Raw genomic sequence first — 16,854 nt, 5'->3', positions numbered from 1 at the left:
CTAGGCTAGCGTGCGCGGGGCTCTGGCTTGGCTGGCCGGAGCGAGAAACTGCCGGCCACCTCTCCCTCCTGTGCGGGAAGAGATGTGCTTCCACAGGACGCGAGTGCAGGCACTCCCCAAGGGAGGACTCTGGACCCGGAATCTAACCCACTGCTCTGCCCAATCCCGTTTCATAACCCTGGGGTTGGGAGCTGAAGAGGGGTCCGCTGAGGAAAGCGAGGGTCTTAGGAAATCAGGACTTGCCTCGCACAGGCCGGTGGGCAAACGGGTAGAGGTCGAGTCAGCCCTGGGAGGGGATGTACATTTCCGGGAACAGCTGTGGTACGGCCCTCCCCTGCCCCCACACCAGCCGGCGGCCGGTTAAGGTCACTGCCCCGTAGGGCCACCAGCCAGACCTTGCAAGGATATTCAGAACTCCACCGTGTTCCAGGAGAGCAAGGGCTCCTGTATCTTCTCAGTCCAGGGGCCCTCCTGACAAAGGTGCCGGCAGGCCAAGTTGAGTGAGGCCCCCAGGGTTGGTTCCAGCGCATTGCCTTCCTTTGCTCAGGGAAACCAGTTGCTGCCCTGGGAGCCTCAGAAAGCTCACTGGAGTACCTCTCAATCCGACTCAAGAATAGGCAGAGTCCATATTCCTGCTAAATCCCTAAGGTTTATTGGAGACCAAGCCTCTCTCTGGATCCACAACTATGGCCTGCCCAGAATCAGGCCCCAAAACATGCCCGGGACCCAGTCCCCCTCATTTTGGTCTAGGCAAGTCCTCACACTGCGCTAGAGAAGGAGATAGTGCCCAGACTCTGCCCCCTGACCAGTCACTCTGCCGCAAGCTGACTTCAGTGGAAGGAGAGTCTCTCCCTAGAGGAGGAGGCCCTAGGAGCAGGCCTATGAGGGGAAGGTGATAGCCAGGGCAGAAGCCTCGCCTTGCCGTCCCCAACCATCACCCCCACTGCAGGCGCTGTGTGTGCAGGGCCCGGTGGTAGGCCCAGCTGCCTCCGGCCAGGGCCCAGCGACAGACGTCCTCCTTCGGCAGCAGCAGCAGTCTGTCCTCCTCCAGCCGGCTCAGGAGGCCTGCGGCGCCGAGCATCACCCCCCCCCACATTCCATAAGTGTTGGTCGTGAAAACAGCCACAATGAGGATGGTCACTGCGACCACCAGCACCACTGCCTGCCCAGCCACAGAGCGGCCCTCAGCACCAAGGTGCTCACCAGCCGCTGCCAGCACCATGCCTCCTCCCAGGAGCAGGTTGGCGGAAGAGGAGTCCCCATTCACCCAGTGGAAATCGAAGGCCAGGAGAGGCAGGCCAATGACAGTGGCCACCCAGGCTCCAGCAAGACAGTCTTCATCTGTGCCCAGCCCTGGGGCCAGCATGGTGGCAGCAGCCAGGGCCTGGAGCAGGAAGCCAGCAGCGGCCCCTCGATTTGCCTGTCAACACAGGGAAGGGAGATGTGGGAAAAAGAGGCCAGGACCTCCCTTTAAACAGGGAAGGGTCTGAAGGTCTCACAGAAGTCGGGCCCCCACACTTACCTCCCACCACCCTCTAGGGATTTGGGAGTGGGCTACGCCCCTGCCCGGCCCCAGTGTACTCACCTGGGCAGTGCTCAGGGCTGCATGCAGAGACACTGATCCCAGCGCCAGGTGGGACAGGGCGGAGCTCCACTCGCGCCCTGGCCTGGGGGCCATGACACCTCGGGCGGTAGTGAGTTTGAGGGAACGGGAAAGGGATCCTCAACTTTGGAGAAGAACGTAGAAGCCGGCGACAGGGGGCCCTAGGGGTGTCTCTCCAGAATTCCCAGGTTCCAGAACCCCATTTCTAAATATTGTTATGGGCTCATCCGAAACTCGCAGGAGCCCTGAGGCCACTGGACACAACGTTGGGGAAGAAGAACCTAAATCCGCCGGGAAGAGACGGTGCGGGGCCTGGACTGGGTGGGCGTTAGCTCTGGCGTCCTGGAACCCAAGTCGGCGCAGGGCCTGGGGGAGACGGGCGCAGGGCCCTGCGCTCGGGGAGGCGCCGTCCTCGGAACCCGGCCCGGAAAGAGCGACGGCGAAGGCACTCAGAGATCGCTGAGCTGCGCGACCCCGGCGCAGCGGCGAGCGAGAGACCCAAATCAGCCCACCGCGCCGCCCTCTGGCTGCCGCTCCGCCTCCCGCGCCGGGTGTGCGACGGTCCCACACCAACCAACGAGAGGAGCGGAGGCTAGAGCGGCCGGGGGGGGCGGGGCCGGGGCGTCGCGGGCGTGGAGGAGAGCAAGACTGGGTTGTAAGAGTGGGCGGGGCTAGGAGGAGGGGGTCTCTGCTTGGTAATGGACGCACACGCCCGCTGGTTTGGGGGGAGGGAAGGGGCTCGAGGAAGGAGCCATGAGGGGAGGGGCAGTGAGAGGTGGGGTCGGAGGAAGGGGCGGGGCGGGGTTGGAGGAAGGGGCGGGGAGGGGCGGGGTTGGAGGAAGGGGCGATGAGGGGAAGGGCCGAGGAAAGGGTGGCGAGAGGAGGGGCTTCTAGGCGAGGGTCTGAGGAAGGAGTGGTGAGGGAGGGGTCGGGGAGGGGGAGAGGGATTGGGGGAAGGTGCTGTGAGGAGAGGGGCATTGAGGGTAGGGGTTGGAAGAAGGGGCCGAGAAGGACGTAGGGCGGAGTTGGAGGAAGGGGCGTTAAGGAGAGGGGTTGAGGAGGGGGCGGGGCCGGTGAAGGGGCGGGGAGGGGAAGGGTATTGAGGGGAGGGGAGGGGCGGTGCGGGGAGGCGTTGGAGGAAGGGGCCGAGAAGGAGGTGGAGGGGAGGGGTCGGAGGAAGGGGCGGGAGGGGAGGGCCGGAGAGGGGATCGCTTGGTGGAAGCGGCGGTGAGGGGAGGGGCCGAGAAAGGGGCTTGAGGGAAGAAAAGGTTAGACACCTGAGGGCAGAAGGCTCTGAGGGGGTACAGCCGCGCGGGGGTCCTTCGCAGAGGACCCGTAGGGATTCTGGAAGAGGAGGTGCGGGGCCGTGCCGAGGGGGCGGCCGCCAGAGCATGCGCACGGGCTCTGCAGCGGACGGGCGCGGAGTTGGGGCGCGGGGACGCGGGGCGGCGCGAAGCGGGGCCCTCTGCTGCCCCGCGCTCTCATGTACGCCTTCTACTCGCTGCTCATCTACATCTTCTACAGCCTCTTTCGCAGGGATGGCGGGGCCGCGGCGGCCGCCGACCCTGGGAACCCCGCCCAGGTAAGCGGGGGCGGGCGCAGCTCGGCCGGCGACCCCCTTCCGAAGAACGGTTTTGCAGGCCGGCGCTGCGTAGGTCCCGGGGCGCTGAAGCGGGGGAGGGGCCGTGCCGAGGACCCCGTCTCTGGTGTTGGAAGCTGAGAGCCCGGCTCCAACCCCTCGGGCTCAGTTCTCGGAGGCAGGGAGCCCCATGGGCTGCCTGGCCTCGCCTCAGGGGCTCCCCCCCGCTCCCTCCCTAGAGTGCCTGCTGCAAGCCCGGAGGTCGCCGCCGCCCCGACCAGCCCACCGCAGAGCTGTGGACCGAGCTGACCGGCCTGGTCGGTAGGTACTGTTGGTGCATCGGGAGTGCTGCGTCTCCCGGGGCAACGAGGGAGCGCCGCCGTCCGAGAGATGCAGGGGGTGCTCGTGCCCTCATTGGAAGGGAGGGAGCTGGCAGGTGCCGGCTAGTGGCCTAGCATCCGACACGTGACCCAGCATGCCTATCCGTCCCACTCCCTCGCAGGCTGCTCGGAGTCCGAGGATGGGCCGGGAGGGGCAGCGGAGGGCCGTCCGGCCGAGGTCTCACTGGAAGAGGCTCTCGTGCGTCTTGCGGAGTTTCTCTCAGTCCAGCTGGGGGCGGAAGAGAGCTTCGGGAATTCTGCCGACCTGAGCAAGGTAAGCAGAGTTGAGATTTCTACAGCAACCTGTTCTGTGTTCTCAGGCCTACTGATCTCCATCCATACCCCTGTATCCTCTCCACCCGGCCCCCATCCTTTTCCACTTTGATTTCTATTTCTTTCCCAGCCTGGTGATGTTCCCCCACTGTTGACAGTGACCGGTCAGCTCTTGGCCCTCCTGGCATGGATTCGGAGCCCCAGGGGGAGGCAGGTCCTGCCCCAGGCGACGCAGCCAGCCTCAGGGGTGCAGCCCCCCACTCCTGCTGGTGCGTAAGGAGTAGTGAGTTGAAGAGGGAGTTTGTTCAGGGAGTGACGCCCACCAGAACCCTAGCAGCCAGATGTGAGATGTCCCTTCCTTCGGGCCAGAGAGCTCTTCTGTCCTAACTGGGTCCACCCCACCCCAGGATCCCCATCCCAAGAAGAAAGCCCTTCCGTTTCACCAAGGGGTGAGGCCCAGGGGCAGCAGCCTCCTCAGTTAGAGGAGGACCAGAGGGCTTGGCAGCGGCTGGAACAGCTGATCCTTGGACAGGTGAGGGGCCCAGGAGGCAGTGGGGGGGTGGGGGGTCTGGGAGGGGCCTGGAAGGAGGCGTTCCACCCGGTGCTCTTTCCTCCTTTCCAGCTGGAGGAGCTGAAGCAGCAGCTGGAACTGCAGGAGAAGGAGCTGGGCCAGCTGCGTGTGGGAGTGGTGAGGCTGCTGGGGTGGGGGCTGGACAAGGGGGACGTGAGAGGGTCTCAGCCTCCAGGTGAGTTTTGAGTGCTTCCTTCTCTCCCAGGGGGCGACAGACTCGGAGAAAAGGGTTCAGCATCTGACTCTGGAAAACAAGGCCCTGAAACAGAGCCTGAGCCTTACTCGGGACCTCCTGCTGCACTGGGGCCCCGCCCCCCCCAACAGGGCCCCCCAGGTATCCTGCTCCTTAGCTGCTACCGTCCCTGCAGCCCGGGGCTCCTGCACCCTGGTCTCTAGCAACACTGCCTGGGCTTCCTCAGGACCTTGTGCTCGCTGGAGCAGAGGCAGGGAGCCCCCTCTGACCCTTCAGACCTGAGGCCTGGACTGTGGGCGGCAAATGCATGGTAGCCCCGTCAAGGAGACTGATGCTCATGGGAGAATCTCCTCCTTTCAGTCCATGGTTTCTCCCAGTGACTGACTCCAGGAGAGCAGAGAGACTTGGGGAAAGGAGCCCTGCATGGAATTGGGAGGCATGGATGTGTGACCAGCTTTGTGAGCCCCTGTCGACTTGACTTTCTCATCTGTACAAGGGGGCAGCTGGAGTGCCCCTCCCTGAGTTTCCTCCTGGCTCCATAGTTCAGCTGGCCGCCACTCCCCTTGCAGGAGCAGGAGGAGGCAGAGGCACTGCTGGAGCTCCGGGGCCGGCTTCAAGAGGCCCAGGACACCACGGAAGCTCTCCGAGTCCAGGTGGGCTCTGGGCCCAGGGGCAGGGAAGTCTGGGGCTCTGGGCAGGGGGTGTCTGAGGCAGAGCCTGGTAAGTGCCTGTTTCCTCAGTGACAGGGCTGGGGTTGGGTGGGGCAGCTAGGGGTGCAGGAGGCGCAGCTGCAGGGCCTCCGGGGGGCCCTCCGGCAGCTCCAGCAGGAGACGGAGCAGAACTGCAGGAGGGAGCTGCAGCAGATGCGCGCGCAGCTGGCAGGTGAGGGCTGGGGCTCCGGAGCTCTTGGGAAGGCTGTGGGGTCTGGGCTTTCCCTCACAACAGCCTTCCTGCCCCCAGGACTCCGTGCTCGCATGGCCAGCTTGCGTCAGGGCTGTGGGGACCTCCGAGGACTGGTCAGCACCTTTACCCAGAGCTGCCAGGGTTCGCTGAGCGAAGCCCGGGGCCAGGTCAGGACCCCTCGCTCGCCTCCCTTGCACTTGTTCTCTGTGCAGCCTCGTCACTGGCCTTCCCTTGGGGAACCCCTGCTTTCCCTTCCTTTCCAGTCCCAGGGTCTTGTCTCGTCTACTGCAAATCTTAGGTTCTGGAACCAGAACAACTGTCCTGTGCAAACTGGGGTGACGGTGAATCCCTCACAGGTTCTCCTCGGGTCCCTGAGCTCCATCCCAGGCCCACTGAATGATGCCCCAAGGGTCTGAAGCCACTGAAAGTTGTGGATCCCCACAGCTGGGGGCCACGTGGTGGATATTGCCCTCAGTACCCCATCCCGTGCTCTCTTCCCACTGCCTTCCCCTTCCTCACCTCTCTGTGCCCCCAGGTATCGTGGGCCCTGGGGGCACTGTCAGCGGGTGGGGCTGGGACTCAGCTCCTGGAGGCACAGCAGGAGCCCCCAACTGGATGCCCAGGGCGGCCGCTGGAGCTCAAGGGTATGGCAGGCTTGGGGAGCAAAGGGCTGGGGCGGCAGAGGTGGGGGACGTGGAGGCTTTCCACGCTTCAGGATCTGGGAGGCAGCCCCCTGACCTGATCTCCACCCCAGGAAACATCCGTGTGCTCTGTCGGCTGAGGCCAGGGACACCCTCCAGCTTGGTGAGCTTAGAGCCCGGCCCGGGTGGCACTGTCACCACCTGCTATCGAGGGCACCAGCGTCGCTTCCGCCTGGACTGGGTCTTCCCTCCACACGCCAGCCAGGAGGAGGTGATGCTCCACCCTTTCACCTGTGTCGCCTGTCACTCAGAGTTCCCTGGAGACCAGAGAAGGCTCCCTGTCTGTCTGCCCTCCCAGGAGAGAGGGCGGCTGGACTCCAGCAGGGAAGGGAAGGGAGCCGGAGGGTCTGGGAGGCAGGACTGGTATTCTAGCTGGGCACCTACTTTCTTTCCAGGGTTTCCGCTTTGCATCCCCCCACCAAACTCTACAGGCTGGGGGAGACAGACTTTATGGCTTAAACAGGAAGATTAACATTTTCAAAAGTAACTTTGTGCCAGGAAACGAAGGAAAATGAACATGTTTGAGGTGATGGTTACTCAGGGGGCTGTGGAGCATGGCTGGGGTGCTGTTGTTGTTGTGAGGTCAGTACTGTGACCTCCTTCCCGCAGGCTTCACTGGCTGCCCGCTCCCCTGGCCCAGGGTCCAGAGATGGTCAGCTCTGAGGGTGGGTAGCTCTCCTTGCTTTGTGGCCAAGGGGAGTGGGGGGCACAGGTGAGCTTCCAACCCCAGCCCCCTGCTGCCTTGTTTCCCGCACACTATCTTCACTGCACACCAACTTGCAACTAGAGCTCAGGAAACAAGGCTGAGAGCTGGGAGGGGGTGAGGCGAGGGGCAGAGCTTTCAGAGACCCAGACCTGTGCTGGCCTCACGGGGACAGACTGTGATGAGAGTGCCTGGCAGGTACTCCCTCCCCCACTTTTTGGGGCACTGCAGCTGTTTTCCACCTACCTCTATTTACCCCCCATACCACCCCCACCCTGTCTTCAGTCTCCATCCCAACTGCAGCCCTGAACAGGGGTCCCTTGTCTACTGCCTTCTGGGTAGCCTTCCTAGACAGGGTCCTCCAATTCTGGCTGAAAGAGCTAAAGGATTCTGTTACTGGGCTCCGTCACCTGTAGTCCCTATCTCTGTCTGCAATAGCGCCCCCAATGCTCCTTTCTAGTCATGGAGTCTTAGCAACCTCACTGGCAATTCTGGACTCTGCCCTCGTAGCTGGCAACCAAAATTTCAAAGAGATCTGACAGCCCAGTAGTTACCCGCCACCTTCTGGGCACAAAAGCTGGCCGACTGTGTCATTGCTCAAGAGGCTGCTGCTGGTGTCCAGCTGCCAACAGGACACAAGTCCCAGCTCCATCTCCCCTTCACCTGCGTCTCTGCACCCTCCCAGGGCCTGACTTCCAGGATCCTGGTTGCCCACCAGCCTCCACACATGGGACTCTCTGGGTTCATCTTTCACGTGCCAAGTGCTGCACTAGTCCTCTTGGTCCACATTCTCACTTAATCCTCACAACAGGTGCCACTACAGTCCTCATCTCACAGAGGGCAAGATGAGTGACTTGCCTCCAGTCACACCCAGGGTTTGAACTTGGCCATGAAGCCCAGGGTCTGGGCTCTTGACTGCTACACCCCCAGCCTTCCAAGCAGTCAATCGTCAGGATTCCAATACTCTGCATCGCCTGTTCCTCCTACCTGTCACGTCCCTTCCCTTCTTTGCCTGGCAAATTCTGGCAAATGCCACCTTCTCCAGGGAGCCTCACCTGTCTGTTGGGAGATCCCCTCTTCCACTGTGCTCCCCTAGAGCCAGCCTCCTTCCAGGGGAATCAAGTTTTGTTCACACCTTGCCCCAGGTCCTGGGGCTTAGGGCCCCTCCCAACCCCTCCTACCCCTAGGTCTTCAGGGAGCTGGAGTCAGCTGTGCTGTCCTGCCTCGGAGGCTACAGTGTCTGCATTTTCACCTACGGTCAGACAGGGACGGGAAAGACCTACAGCATGGAGGTGGGAAAGGGGGCAGTCTGGGTGGCTCCTGGGGCCAGGGGCTGGGATGTGAGCCCGATGAGGCAACCCACCCCGTCCCCAGGGCCCGCCTGAGGACCCTGGCATAGCTCCTAGGGCGCTGCAGTCACTGTTCCGGGAGATGGGAACAGGGGGACAGCACCACGTGACCCTCAGCATGGTGGAGATCTACAACGAGGCTGTCAGGTCAGGGCCGCAAACGGTGCCTCCTCCCCGCCCCGGGCCCCAACTTCTGGCTCCGCCCCCCAGAACCCCCAACAGAGCCCTCCCCTTTTTCGCCAGGGACCTCCTAGCCCCAGGGCCTCCCCAGCGCCTGGCAGTGAGGCAGGGCCCAGCAGGCGAGGGGGGGATCCAGGTGGCTGGCCTCACCCACTGGGACGTGCCCAATCTGGAGTCGTTGCACCAGGTGAGGCTGCTCGGTGGGGCTGCGCAGTCCTCCGAGCCCCCGCCCTGTACTCCCACCTGGGCCGCGGACGCCGCAGCAGGCCAGCCCTGTCCTCCGTCCTCCAGATGCTGAACCTGGGGAGGAGCAACAGGGCCACCGCCGCCACAGCCATGAACCAGCACAGCTCTCGTTCGCACGCGCTGGTCACGCTGACGCTGCGCACGGCGTCCCCATCAAGCGGTCCCGGCACCGCAGGTATCTCGGCGTCTGAGTCCTGCGGGGGGCTTCGCTGCACCCAAGACCGGGCCTCCCTCCACGCCGGGCTCTCTCGCCTCTGCAGGCACGCTGCACCTAGTGGACCTGGCAGGGTCCGAGCGCGCCTGGAAGGCAGGGGCGGCCGGCACGTCGCATGAAGACCGGGACGGCGCTCAGCGTCTGCGGGAGGCTCGGACCATCAACCGCTCGCTGCTGGCGCTGGGAGGAGTGATGGCCGCACTGCGGGCCCGCCGGCCACACGTGCCCTTCCGCGACTCGCAGCTCACGCGCCTGCTACAGCCCGCACTGGGCCCCGGCGCCACCGCTGTGCTGCTGCTGCAGGTGGGGCCAGGCGGCCGCGGCCCCGCGGGAGGGTTGTTTGCATGCCAGGCGCCGCCCACCCGGGCCCGCCCACCAGCGCCGCTCCCCGCAGGTCTCCACGCGGCCGGAGGATCTCGGCGAGACCGTGTGCTCGCTCAAGTTCGCCGAGCGAGTGGGGCGAGTGGAGCTGGGGCCTGCTAGGCCCCGCAGGGCCCCGCGCTCCGGGACGCCCTCCTCCCTGAGCACCGACACACCACTCTCTGGGACCCCCTGCACCGCCACGCCCTCGCCCGGCAGCCCTCCAAGCCCCGGCCTGGACAGCGGCTCCAGCTCGGCCCTGGCACCGCCGGAAGACCTGCCTTCGTAGTTCTACCCAAGGAGTCTGGGTCGCGTCTCTGCTGGCAGAGGCAGCAAAGTCCCTATTCCCCCCACGACCTCCTTGATCTCTGGGGGCCTGCTGACCCCCAGACTCCCAGAGTCCACCCCTTTCTCTCCCGCCCCCAGGAGTGTTCCGCCTGGGGTAATGATCACCACCCCCCCGCCCCCCCCCCCCGCCCCAGCCCAGGCCCTTAGCCCTTTGCTTATCACCATCTGCTGTTATCGCGCGGCGCACAGCAGGGGATCCCAGAGCCGCGGAGGCAGACCCTGGCCAAGTGGCCACCAGACTCACTACCCCATCACCAAACATCAGACTTGCATTAAAATGTCGTTTGTTCCTTTACTGTTATCTTCCCCACTACCACCACCAAAACCAGGTAGGGTCTCCATTCTCCGTCCCCTCCCCCCAAAGGTGCTACCTCCTTGCCAGGCAACAGTGGAGGGGGGACAGGACTTAGGGATGGAGCGGCTGGGGCGGTCATTAGGTTTTCCCTCCCCCAGCCCGGAGCCAGGGAGGGGAAGTGACAGATGGTGATGGATGGATGGATGGATGGATAGATGGACAGAGGGCTGGAGAAGGTGGGACCAGGAAGGGGACAGGAAGGGCTACTTCAAGCAGAGCCCTGCTCCTTTCAGCCTTGCCTCTCGGGGTAAGAGAGGCATGACTGACCATCAGGGCTGCAGTGGTGCCCAGCTGGCCCACAGCTCTTCTGGAGTGTCCGATAAACACGCGGACTCTCAGCACGGCTGGTACCTCGTGTCTCAAGGTGGAGCCACACATACCTTGGTTTCCCCTCAGCAGGCCTAAGGGTGGCAGGAGAGGGTGGGAGAGGAAAGCAGCCCCTGCCCTGGGAGCCTCACAGGCTGTACCAGGAGAGTAGCCAGCCTGGGGTAGGGGCAGCCAGGTCTCGGGGGTGGCTAACCCACGCATCATAGATGCTTTTGTTGGGTGGCACCCCCTGGAAGAGGGCGTCTAGATCCCAGAGCAGCCTTGGGGGGCCATGGGTTTCAGGGACCACCCCCCAATAGCCTGTGCTGGTTGAGGGGGGGCACCGGGGGCAAGAGGTGGGTGGCAGTGGGGCAAATGGCATCACCACGTTGGGAGTGTAAATGGGCAAATAAGAGGTAGGTAGCTGCCCCCAAAGCGAGGCCCTGCGGCTTCCACCAGGGAGTCCCCCAGGGCCTGGGGTACCCTGCAGTAAGTGGAGGGGCCAGGCTCTGGGTTCAGGGGAGAGGGGCGAGGGCCTGCTGTTTCCCCCCTGGGAAGTCTCCCCTTCTGCTCTCAGGGACCCTGGGAGGGGGCAGACGGGCCACAGAGGTCTCTCAGAGGGGGGGACTGGAGTGGGTGCCTCTTCCTCCCCTATGCGAACTGAGCCTGACCGACTTGGGCTGCTCGGCGGCGCCCCCTCCCCGGAGTCCCCTAGCAGAGACTTTATGCTGAAGCCCTCGCAGGGCGGCGGCTGGGGACTGGGCGGCCGGTAGGGCCGGCCATGCAGCACATAGGGGCCCAGGTCCTTGGCGAAGGCTCCCCTCGCGCCCCTGCTCTGCCAGCGCCTGCACAGGGCCGTGTTCTGCAGCCGCAGCGCCTCGGCTGGGATCAGGCTCACGTCGACCGCCCAGAAGTTGCCCTTGGCCTGGGGCTTCGCGGGATCTTTGGGCACCTGGTGGAGGAGGGGGGCAGGCTTGGGTGGGGCTGTACGACCCCGGATACTCAGGATTTCCGCCCGCGTCCCGCCCCCAGGCTCCGACCCTCGCCCTGCCCCACCTTGCGGAAGCATCGGTTGGAGGAGAGGTTGTGGCGGATGGAGTCTTTCCAGCCCTCGTAATCGTCCCTGAAGAAGGGGAACACGGCCTGGACCTGACGGATGATCTGAAACCATCGGGCGGGCAGCGGGCGCCGTGAGCCGGGGCGCGTGGGCGGGGGGCCACGCTGCCCCTCCCCTCGCCTCTGCGTGGCCCCCCCTCGCCGGGAAGGGGACTGCCTGAGTGCTTTAGCTCTCTCCCTGGGTGCCCAGGCCGGGACCGGCCCCACTGGCATGGCTGGATAGGGCCAGGTCGGGGTGGAGACCGGAGCCTGAGCCTCCGAGCAGGGGCCAGGTGGAGGACGCGTCCGGGGACAGGTCCGATCACGGAGTGTGAGGGAGAGCGGGCGGGGATCCTCTCACCTGGGCCAGCTTCAGCCTGCGGGAGGGTGCGGCCTGGATCACCAGGGCGATCATGGCCAAGTAGGTGTAGGGGGGCTTGTCATGCCGCAGGTATCTCTTCTTCCTCCTCTGGGGGGGCTGGGAGGGCGACTCCCCCCCGGGGAGCCCCAGGCGGGGGTTGCTGCAGGGCCCCATGCAGAGGAAGCAGGCAACGTGGGCAGGGGTCCGGCCGGGTGGTGGGCGCAGGGCACTGGGGCAGTGTGGTAGTGTGGTGAGGAAGAGCTGGGGCCTGAGGCCAGGCGGGGGCTGGCGGGCCAAGCCCTTTATCATTCGGATGGAAGGGGGAGGGGAGGGGAGGCCAAGGGAGGTAGAAATACGCGGTGGGGGAGGGGAGCGTGCAGAGGGCAGCCACAATTAGCAGGTTTCGGTTAATCTGGGAGGGAGGGGCAGGGAAGATTCCAGTGGGGGCTGCAGGCGGCCACCCAGGCCTCATTCCTCACCCCTGGGCTGCCTTTGGCACCCCCCCTAGAGCTGGAAGGAAAAGCCCTTGGAAGGGGCTTATGACCCACAGTTACTTTATCCCATCTAGATCTCAGGTTCACATTTAACAGATGGGGGAGTGATTGGTCCAAGATGAGCCGCCAAGAAGGGGTGGGTCCTGCCCAGAGTTCAAGGCCAAGCAGCTAGCAGGACTTGGGTGGTGGTCTGGGAGGGCTTCCTAGAGGAAACCTCAGAAATAAAAGAGGGATACAGTTGACTCAAGGGATTTTCCCACAGGCTGCTGCATGGCCCCAGAAGGCTCCCCAGGCCCTGGAGGTCACTTTCCTTCCCTCCTTGGTGCTGGTCAACAGTGGGTCCTGGGAGATGACCATAATAATAGTCCCTCATTATTCCCTGTGCACCTCACTGGTCCTGGGTAAGCTGGACCCCCCCTGGCTTGAGAGAACTTCCTGGAAGTGTGTTTGCCTCTCTGCTCCTCTTCTGGTCCTCTGGGTCCAGATACTCTGGAGGTTGTCCCCCGAGGAGGACGCCACTTGGTCCTCTGGGGCACTCAGGCAGTGCCCCTGGGTGGGTGTGCATGGAAGGAGAGGCTTTCTAGCCGTAGGTGTTTACTGGCTACCGCTTGGGGCCAGGCCTTGAGAACACAGCCCTGTGGGTCATGGTGCCTGCCCAGGGGAGCCTGCGAGAACCACTTGGCATCACCCTGGGCAGGAGTGAGGACAGGTGTGTTATGTCTGGGTACACGGGGCTTCCCAGGCAGCCCCAATGCCCTGTGGCTTAGGCTAGGAGGGAGATGCTCCCCAGGCAGGAGGGGGTAGGCCTGAGTGGAGGAGGGGCACTCTGGGAGACAAAGGGGAGGCTGAGCCTGGGGAGGCCTGCAGGGCCAGCACCCCTTGCTCAGCCCTGGCCAGAGCTTCTGAGTGCTTTAGCAGGCACAGGGCCTGGCCCAAAGGTGCGATTCTGGAAAAATGCATTTGGCAGCTGCCCTGAGACATGGTCCTTCTGGGTCCCAGACACTTCTGTCCCCTGACCTCCTCCCTGGCCATCTAGTCTGTGGCTCTGCCCCTCAAGTCAGTCAGGGCCTGTGCTCTGTACCCTGACCCAAAGCCTGGGTTCCCCCCGGTGAGGACTGGGCAAGTTTGCAAAGGGATTATCAGGCCCAGGACACCAGCAGTGGTGGGGTGTTGCTACTAGGACCCCCAGACCCGAGGAAAGCCACAGAAGCACAGGGAGACACTTTCTATCGCTTCACTCTAAGATTTCGGCTTTTCTTGGGCAGCAGCAGCACCCCTTCCACACACACACACACCAATTATACCCTTAGAGAGTTGAAAATCTGCAGCCTACAGTGGGTGCCCAGCTCTCACCGAGGTGCTGAGGGAATGGGTGAGTGATGGGTGCAGTGGAGGAGGAAGCCTGGAGCTGAGATGGATGACGTATGTGGGGTACCACACGACTCCCTCCGCTGTCTCAGACTCTTTCTTCAGACTTCACCTGGCTTCCTCTGGATCCCTATGTCACCTCCTCAACGCCTGTCTGTTTCCAGGGCTCCAGCTGAGGGGTCCTTGTGTCTCACCAGGCGACCTATGGCCTCCTAGCTCCACTCGGTCATTAGAGAGGTCTTTTTCTCCAACAGGTCTTAAGTCACCCCCTGTCCTCCACTGGTGCTCCTGTGCTTCCAGGATAAAGCCCAGCTCTTGGTTTGGCGTTCAAGGCTCCTCATGTCCTGACTGTTCATCACTGACCGCACGTACCACCCTACCGGGCCCCCGCCCTCCTAAACCACCACCTCAATTCTTCCCACCGGGTCCTTCCACCTTTGCGCATGCTCATCTCTACACCAGTGATGCCCCTGCTTTGTCGAGTGAACTCTGACCCTTACTTAAAAGCTCAGCGTAAATAGATGACCACCCTCCTGGGAACCTTTTGACTACTTGCCCTTCCCGCCCCAACCGGGCCCCACCGCGCCAAGGACGCCCCTACCACAGACGTTCGCACCTTGCGGTCAGCAACCTCTCTCTAGTTGCTCTGCGCAAGCCCCGCCCCCGCGCGGCTCGGCCCCGCCCCCGCGCGGCTCGGCCCCGCCCCCTGCTCCCACCGGGAGCCGCGGCTTCCGGCTCCGGGACCCGCGGGCCGGAAGTATCGCGTTGCCATGGCGAGGGCCGGGCGCGGGGCCCGCCCCCGCGGCGCCGGGAGGAGCGCTAGGCTGAAGGACCCGCAGACGGGCTCCGATCGACTGCGCGGTGGCTGCTGGCGCGAGGCGGAAGGTGAGGCGCGGACTTCCGGGGCCTGCTGGCGGGAGGGGAAGCGCCGGAGGTGGGAGGGGGAGACGGGGAGACGGGGAGGCCCGGGTCCGGGCGGGAGGCTGTCCAGGCCCCGCTTGGGCGCAGGTGGGTGAGGCCCGGGCAGCCGGTGCTGAGGGTCAGGAAGGCTCCTGGAGTGGCAGGCTGTGAAGGCCACCGGTAGGCTGTTCACGTTTTAGCTAAATGTGGAGTTGTTTGCAGCCTTGCAACCTGTTGGTCAGGTAGGCAGCACTAAAGTTACCTCCATGTCAGCTGAGGAAATTAAGGCCTGCGGAGAAGTGACTTGCCAGGCTTCTTGTGGGCTTTGGAGTTAGGCCAGAGGAGAAACTGAAGCCTTTCTGGGGCAAGTTCCTTAAACTTCCAGGGGTTCAAGTGACCTCACTTGTGGGGAGGATCCTGGGCTCCAGCTCACAGATCGATGTTCGGGCGGGAATAGTAGCTGCTGTGTGGTAAGTGCCGGCCGTGCTGGTGCGGAGGCGCTCGGGCCTGGGAGGGAGTATCCACGCCGGGCTGGGGCCCCTCGCTGTCCTGGAGCAGAGGCTGAGGCGACTGTGGGATTAATTTCCGTGGGTGCGGAGACGGGAGGTGTGTACGGAGTCATTCCAGGTTTGGGGAAGCGGGAGAAAGGCTAGACCTCCCCAAGCCTCTGGGCCTGCCTTTTCCTCCCGGTCCTTAGCTTGGGGGTGGAGGTGCAGGGGCACCACGCTGCTCTTCTCAGTCCCTGCCTTTGCTCCCCCAGGTGCTCCCCACCAGGATTGGGGAGCTCTCCCTGGGAGAGGTGTGAAGGGCCTCTGTGCCCTGGCTGGGCCGCCTCATTCACTTCAGGGGCCGCACTCCTGATCACCTTGCCATGTGTGTGTCAGACCACCACCCTACTGAACCCCTGCAATAGTGGTGGAGGGGAGGGGAGGGAGTAAACCTCCCCTGTCCCTTTCCAAGCTCTGTGGCCTTAGGAAAGGTCTTGTCAGCACATCAGATTGAGAAAAAAGACAGAGAGGTGAAGGAAAGTCTAGTTCCACAGACACCCAGGGGAGAGGGTCCTGGGGAGAAGGAGCATGTGCTCCACTGCCAGGACCCCTGTGTGGGCAACGCGGTGAGGCCCGATGGCGGACGGCGGGTTCTGGGCTGCTTCCTTCCTGGGCGGCTGTGACAAACACAAAGATTGCCAGGACTTCGCGAGACCTTGGTCATTCTTTGATCTGACCACTGCTGTTGTGTTGGTTTTGTGTGGCGCGCTTTGTAAGTCTCACCCCCACCCACCCCCTAGAACCTCCTCCCGTTCTGGAAGGAGGAGCGTGGTGTAGTTGCAGGTGAACCCCGGGAGCCTCCAGGACTCAGATGAAGCCCCTGCAGAGCCCTCCCCACTGTCAGGGAGGTTGGAATGGCCCTCGCTGCTCTGGCAGGGCCCGCAGTGAGCATTGCCGTTGCCGACAGGCCTCCTGTGTTTCCTCCGGGCTGATCTCCGGGTGGGTGAGCAATGCATGTGTCACCATCGCTGGCTCTGCATCCCAGTGCTGAGCCCGGCCCTGACGCAGCTGCACACACAGCTGAGTGGTGGTCCTTTCCATTCAGCCGGCTCAGTCCCAAGCTCACCATCTCCTGTGTCCCCTTCTGTGCCGTCCCCCAGTGCCCGGAATGCATCTGCTCCTGTGGTTATGGGTGCTTCCTGCAAGTCAGGCACCGGGTTCAGGGAAGAAAACAGTAAACTGAGTCAAAAATGAAAACAGGGTGAAGAGACAGGAGTGACAGGGTAACCACAGGAGACCTCTGAGGAGGTGATATTTAACTTGAGATCTGAGGGGCTTCCCTGGTGGCGCAGGGTTTATGAATCCGCCTGCCAAAGCAGGGGACACGGGTTTGACCCCTGGTCCAGTAGGATCCCACATGCCGCGGAGCAGCTAAGCCCATGTGCCACAACTACTGAGCCTGCGCTCTAGAGCCCGCGAGCCACAACTACTGAGCCTGTGCGCCTAGAGCCCACGCTCCGCAGCATGAGAAGCCACCACAATGAAAAGCCCGCGCACAGCAACAAAGAGTAGCCCCCGGCTCGATGCAACTAGAGAAAAGCCCGCGCGTAGCAACAAAGACCCAATGCAGCCAAAAATAAAATAAATAAATAAAAAATTTTTTAAAAATACACTTTAAATTGAGATCTGAGTTACAAGAAGGAGGGAACTATTATTAGATCTGGTGGAAGAACTTTCCAGACAGAAGGCACAGCTGATGCAAAGGGGGAGTGATGATGAGGATGGTAGATCAGGGGTCTGCAAAGCTTTTCTGTGAAGGGCCAGAGAGTAAGTATTTTAGGCTTTGCCGGCCATATGGTCCCTTTCGCAACTATTCTGCCTTTT

At 63.1% G+C, this 16,854-nt stretch overlaps 4 protein-coding genes across 8 annotated transcripts in view; 2 read left to right on the top strand and 2 right to left on the bottom strand.

Moving 5' to 3' along the window:
- Positions 1–408: 408 nt before the first annotated feature.
- On the bottom strand, positions 409–2,187 carry TMEM276 (transmembrane protein 276). Its single transcript, XM_057531903.1, has 2 exons — positions 1,586–2,187; positions 409–1,420 (listed from the first exon to the last, which is right to left on the bottom strand). The coding sequence occupies exons 1-2, from the start codon at positions 1,676–1,678 to the stop codon at positions 935–937; spliced, it is 579 nt and encodes a 192-aa protein (XP_057387886.1). The 5' UTR covers positions 1,679–2,187; the 3' UTR covers positions 409–934.
- A 622-nt stretch (positions 2,188–2,809) lies between these two features.
- On the top strand, positions 2,810–9,898 carry KIFC2 (kinesin family member C2). 2 transcript variants are annotated; one of them, XM_057531901.1, is made up of 18 exons: positions 2,810–3,185; positions 3,422–3,503; positions 3,685–3,836; positions 3,966–4,104; positions 4,243–4,367; positions 4,458–4,523; positions 4,612–4,740; positions 5,169–5,252; positions 5,367–5,481; positions 5,560–5,669; positions 6,038–6,146; positions 6,257–6,414; positions 8,094–8,198; positions 8,281–8,402; positions 8,499–8,622; positions 8,727–8,856; positions 8,942–9,198; positions 9,290–9,898. In XM_057531901.1, exons 1-18 carry the CDS (start codon positions 3,087–3,089, stop codon positions 9,542–9,544), a joined length of 2,361 nt encoding a protein of 786 aa, XP_057387884.1. In that variant the 5' UTR covers positions 2,810–3,086; the 3' UTR covers positions 9,545–9,898. The 2 variants fall into 2 exon arrangements, with proteins under 2 accessions (XP_057387884.1, XP_057387883.1); XM_057531900.1 differs by having other exon boundaries at positions 8,478–8,622.
- Positions 9,899–10,412: 514 nt separating this feature from the next.
- FOXH1 (forkhead box H1) lies at positions 10,413–11,909 on the bottom strand. Its single transcript, XM_007185472.2, has 3 exons — positions 11,721–11,909; positions 11,321–11,425; positions 10,413–11,216 (listed from the first exon to the last, which is right to left on the bottom strand). The coding sequence occupies exons 1-3, from the start codon at positions 11,892–11,894 to the stop codon at positions 10,413–10,415; spliced, it is 1,083 nt and encodes a 360-aa protein (XP_007185534.2). The 5' UTR covers positions 11,895–11,909.
- Positions 11,910–14,343: 2,434 nt separating this feature from the next.
- PPP1R16A (protein phosphatase 1 regulatory subunit 16A) overlaps positions 14,344–16,854 on the top strand; it is a 30,259-nt gene continuing 27,748 nt past the window's right edge. Inside the window, exon 1 of one of the 4 annotated variants that reach the window (XM_057531664.1) lies at positions 14,344–14,467. The gene's annotated coding sequence lies outside the window, so the exon portion shown is untranslated. Of the gene's footprint in view, positions 14,468–14,549; positions 14,591–14,700; positions 14,725–14,774; positions 14,953–16,854 lie in introns of those variants that run through there. The other 3 variants (XM_057531668.1, XM_057531669.1, XM_057531666.1) reach the window with 3 other exon arrangements.

Source organism: Balaenoptera acutorostrata, chromosome 17 (assembly GCF_949987535.1).
Source record: "Balaenoptera acutorostrata chromosome 17, mBalAcu1.1, whole genome shotgun sequence".
In the NCBI taxonomy this organism is placed as follows: domain Eukaryota; kingdom Metazoa; phylum Chordata; class Mammalia; order Artiodactyla; family Balaenopteridae; genus Balaenoptera; species Balaenoptera acutorostrata.
This window is presented reverse-complemented; position numbering and strand designations above follow the sequence as displayed.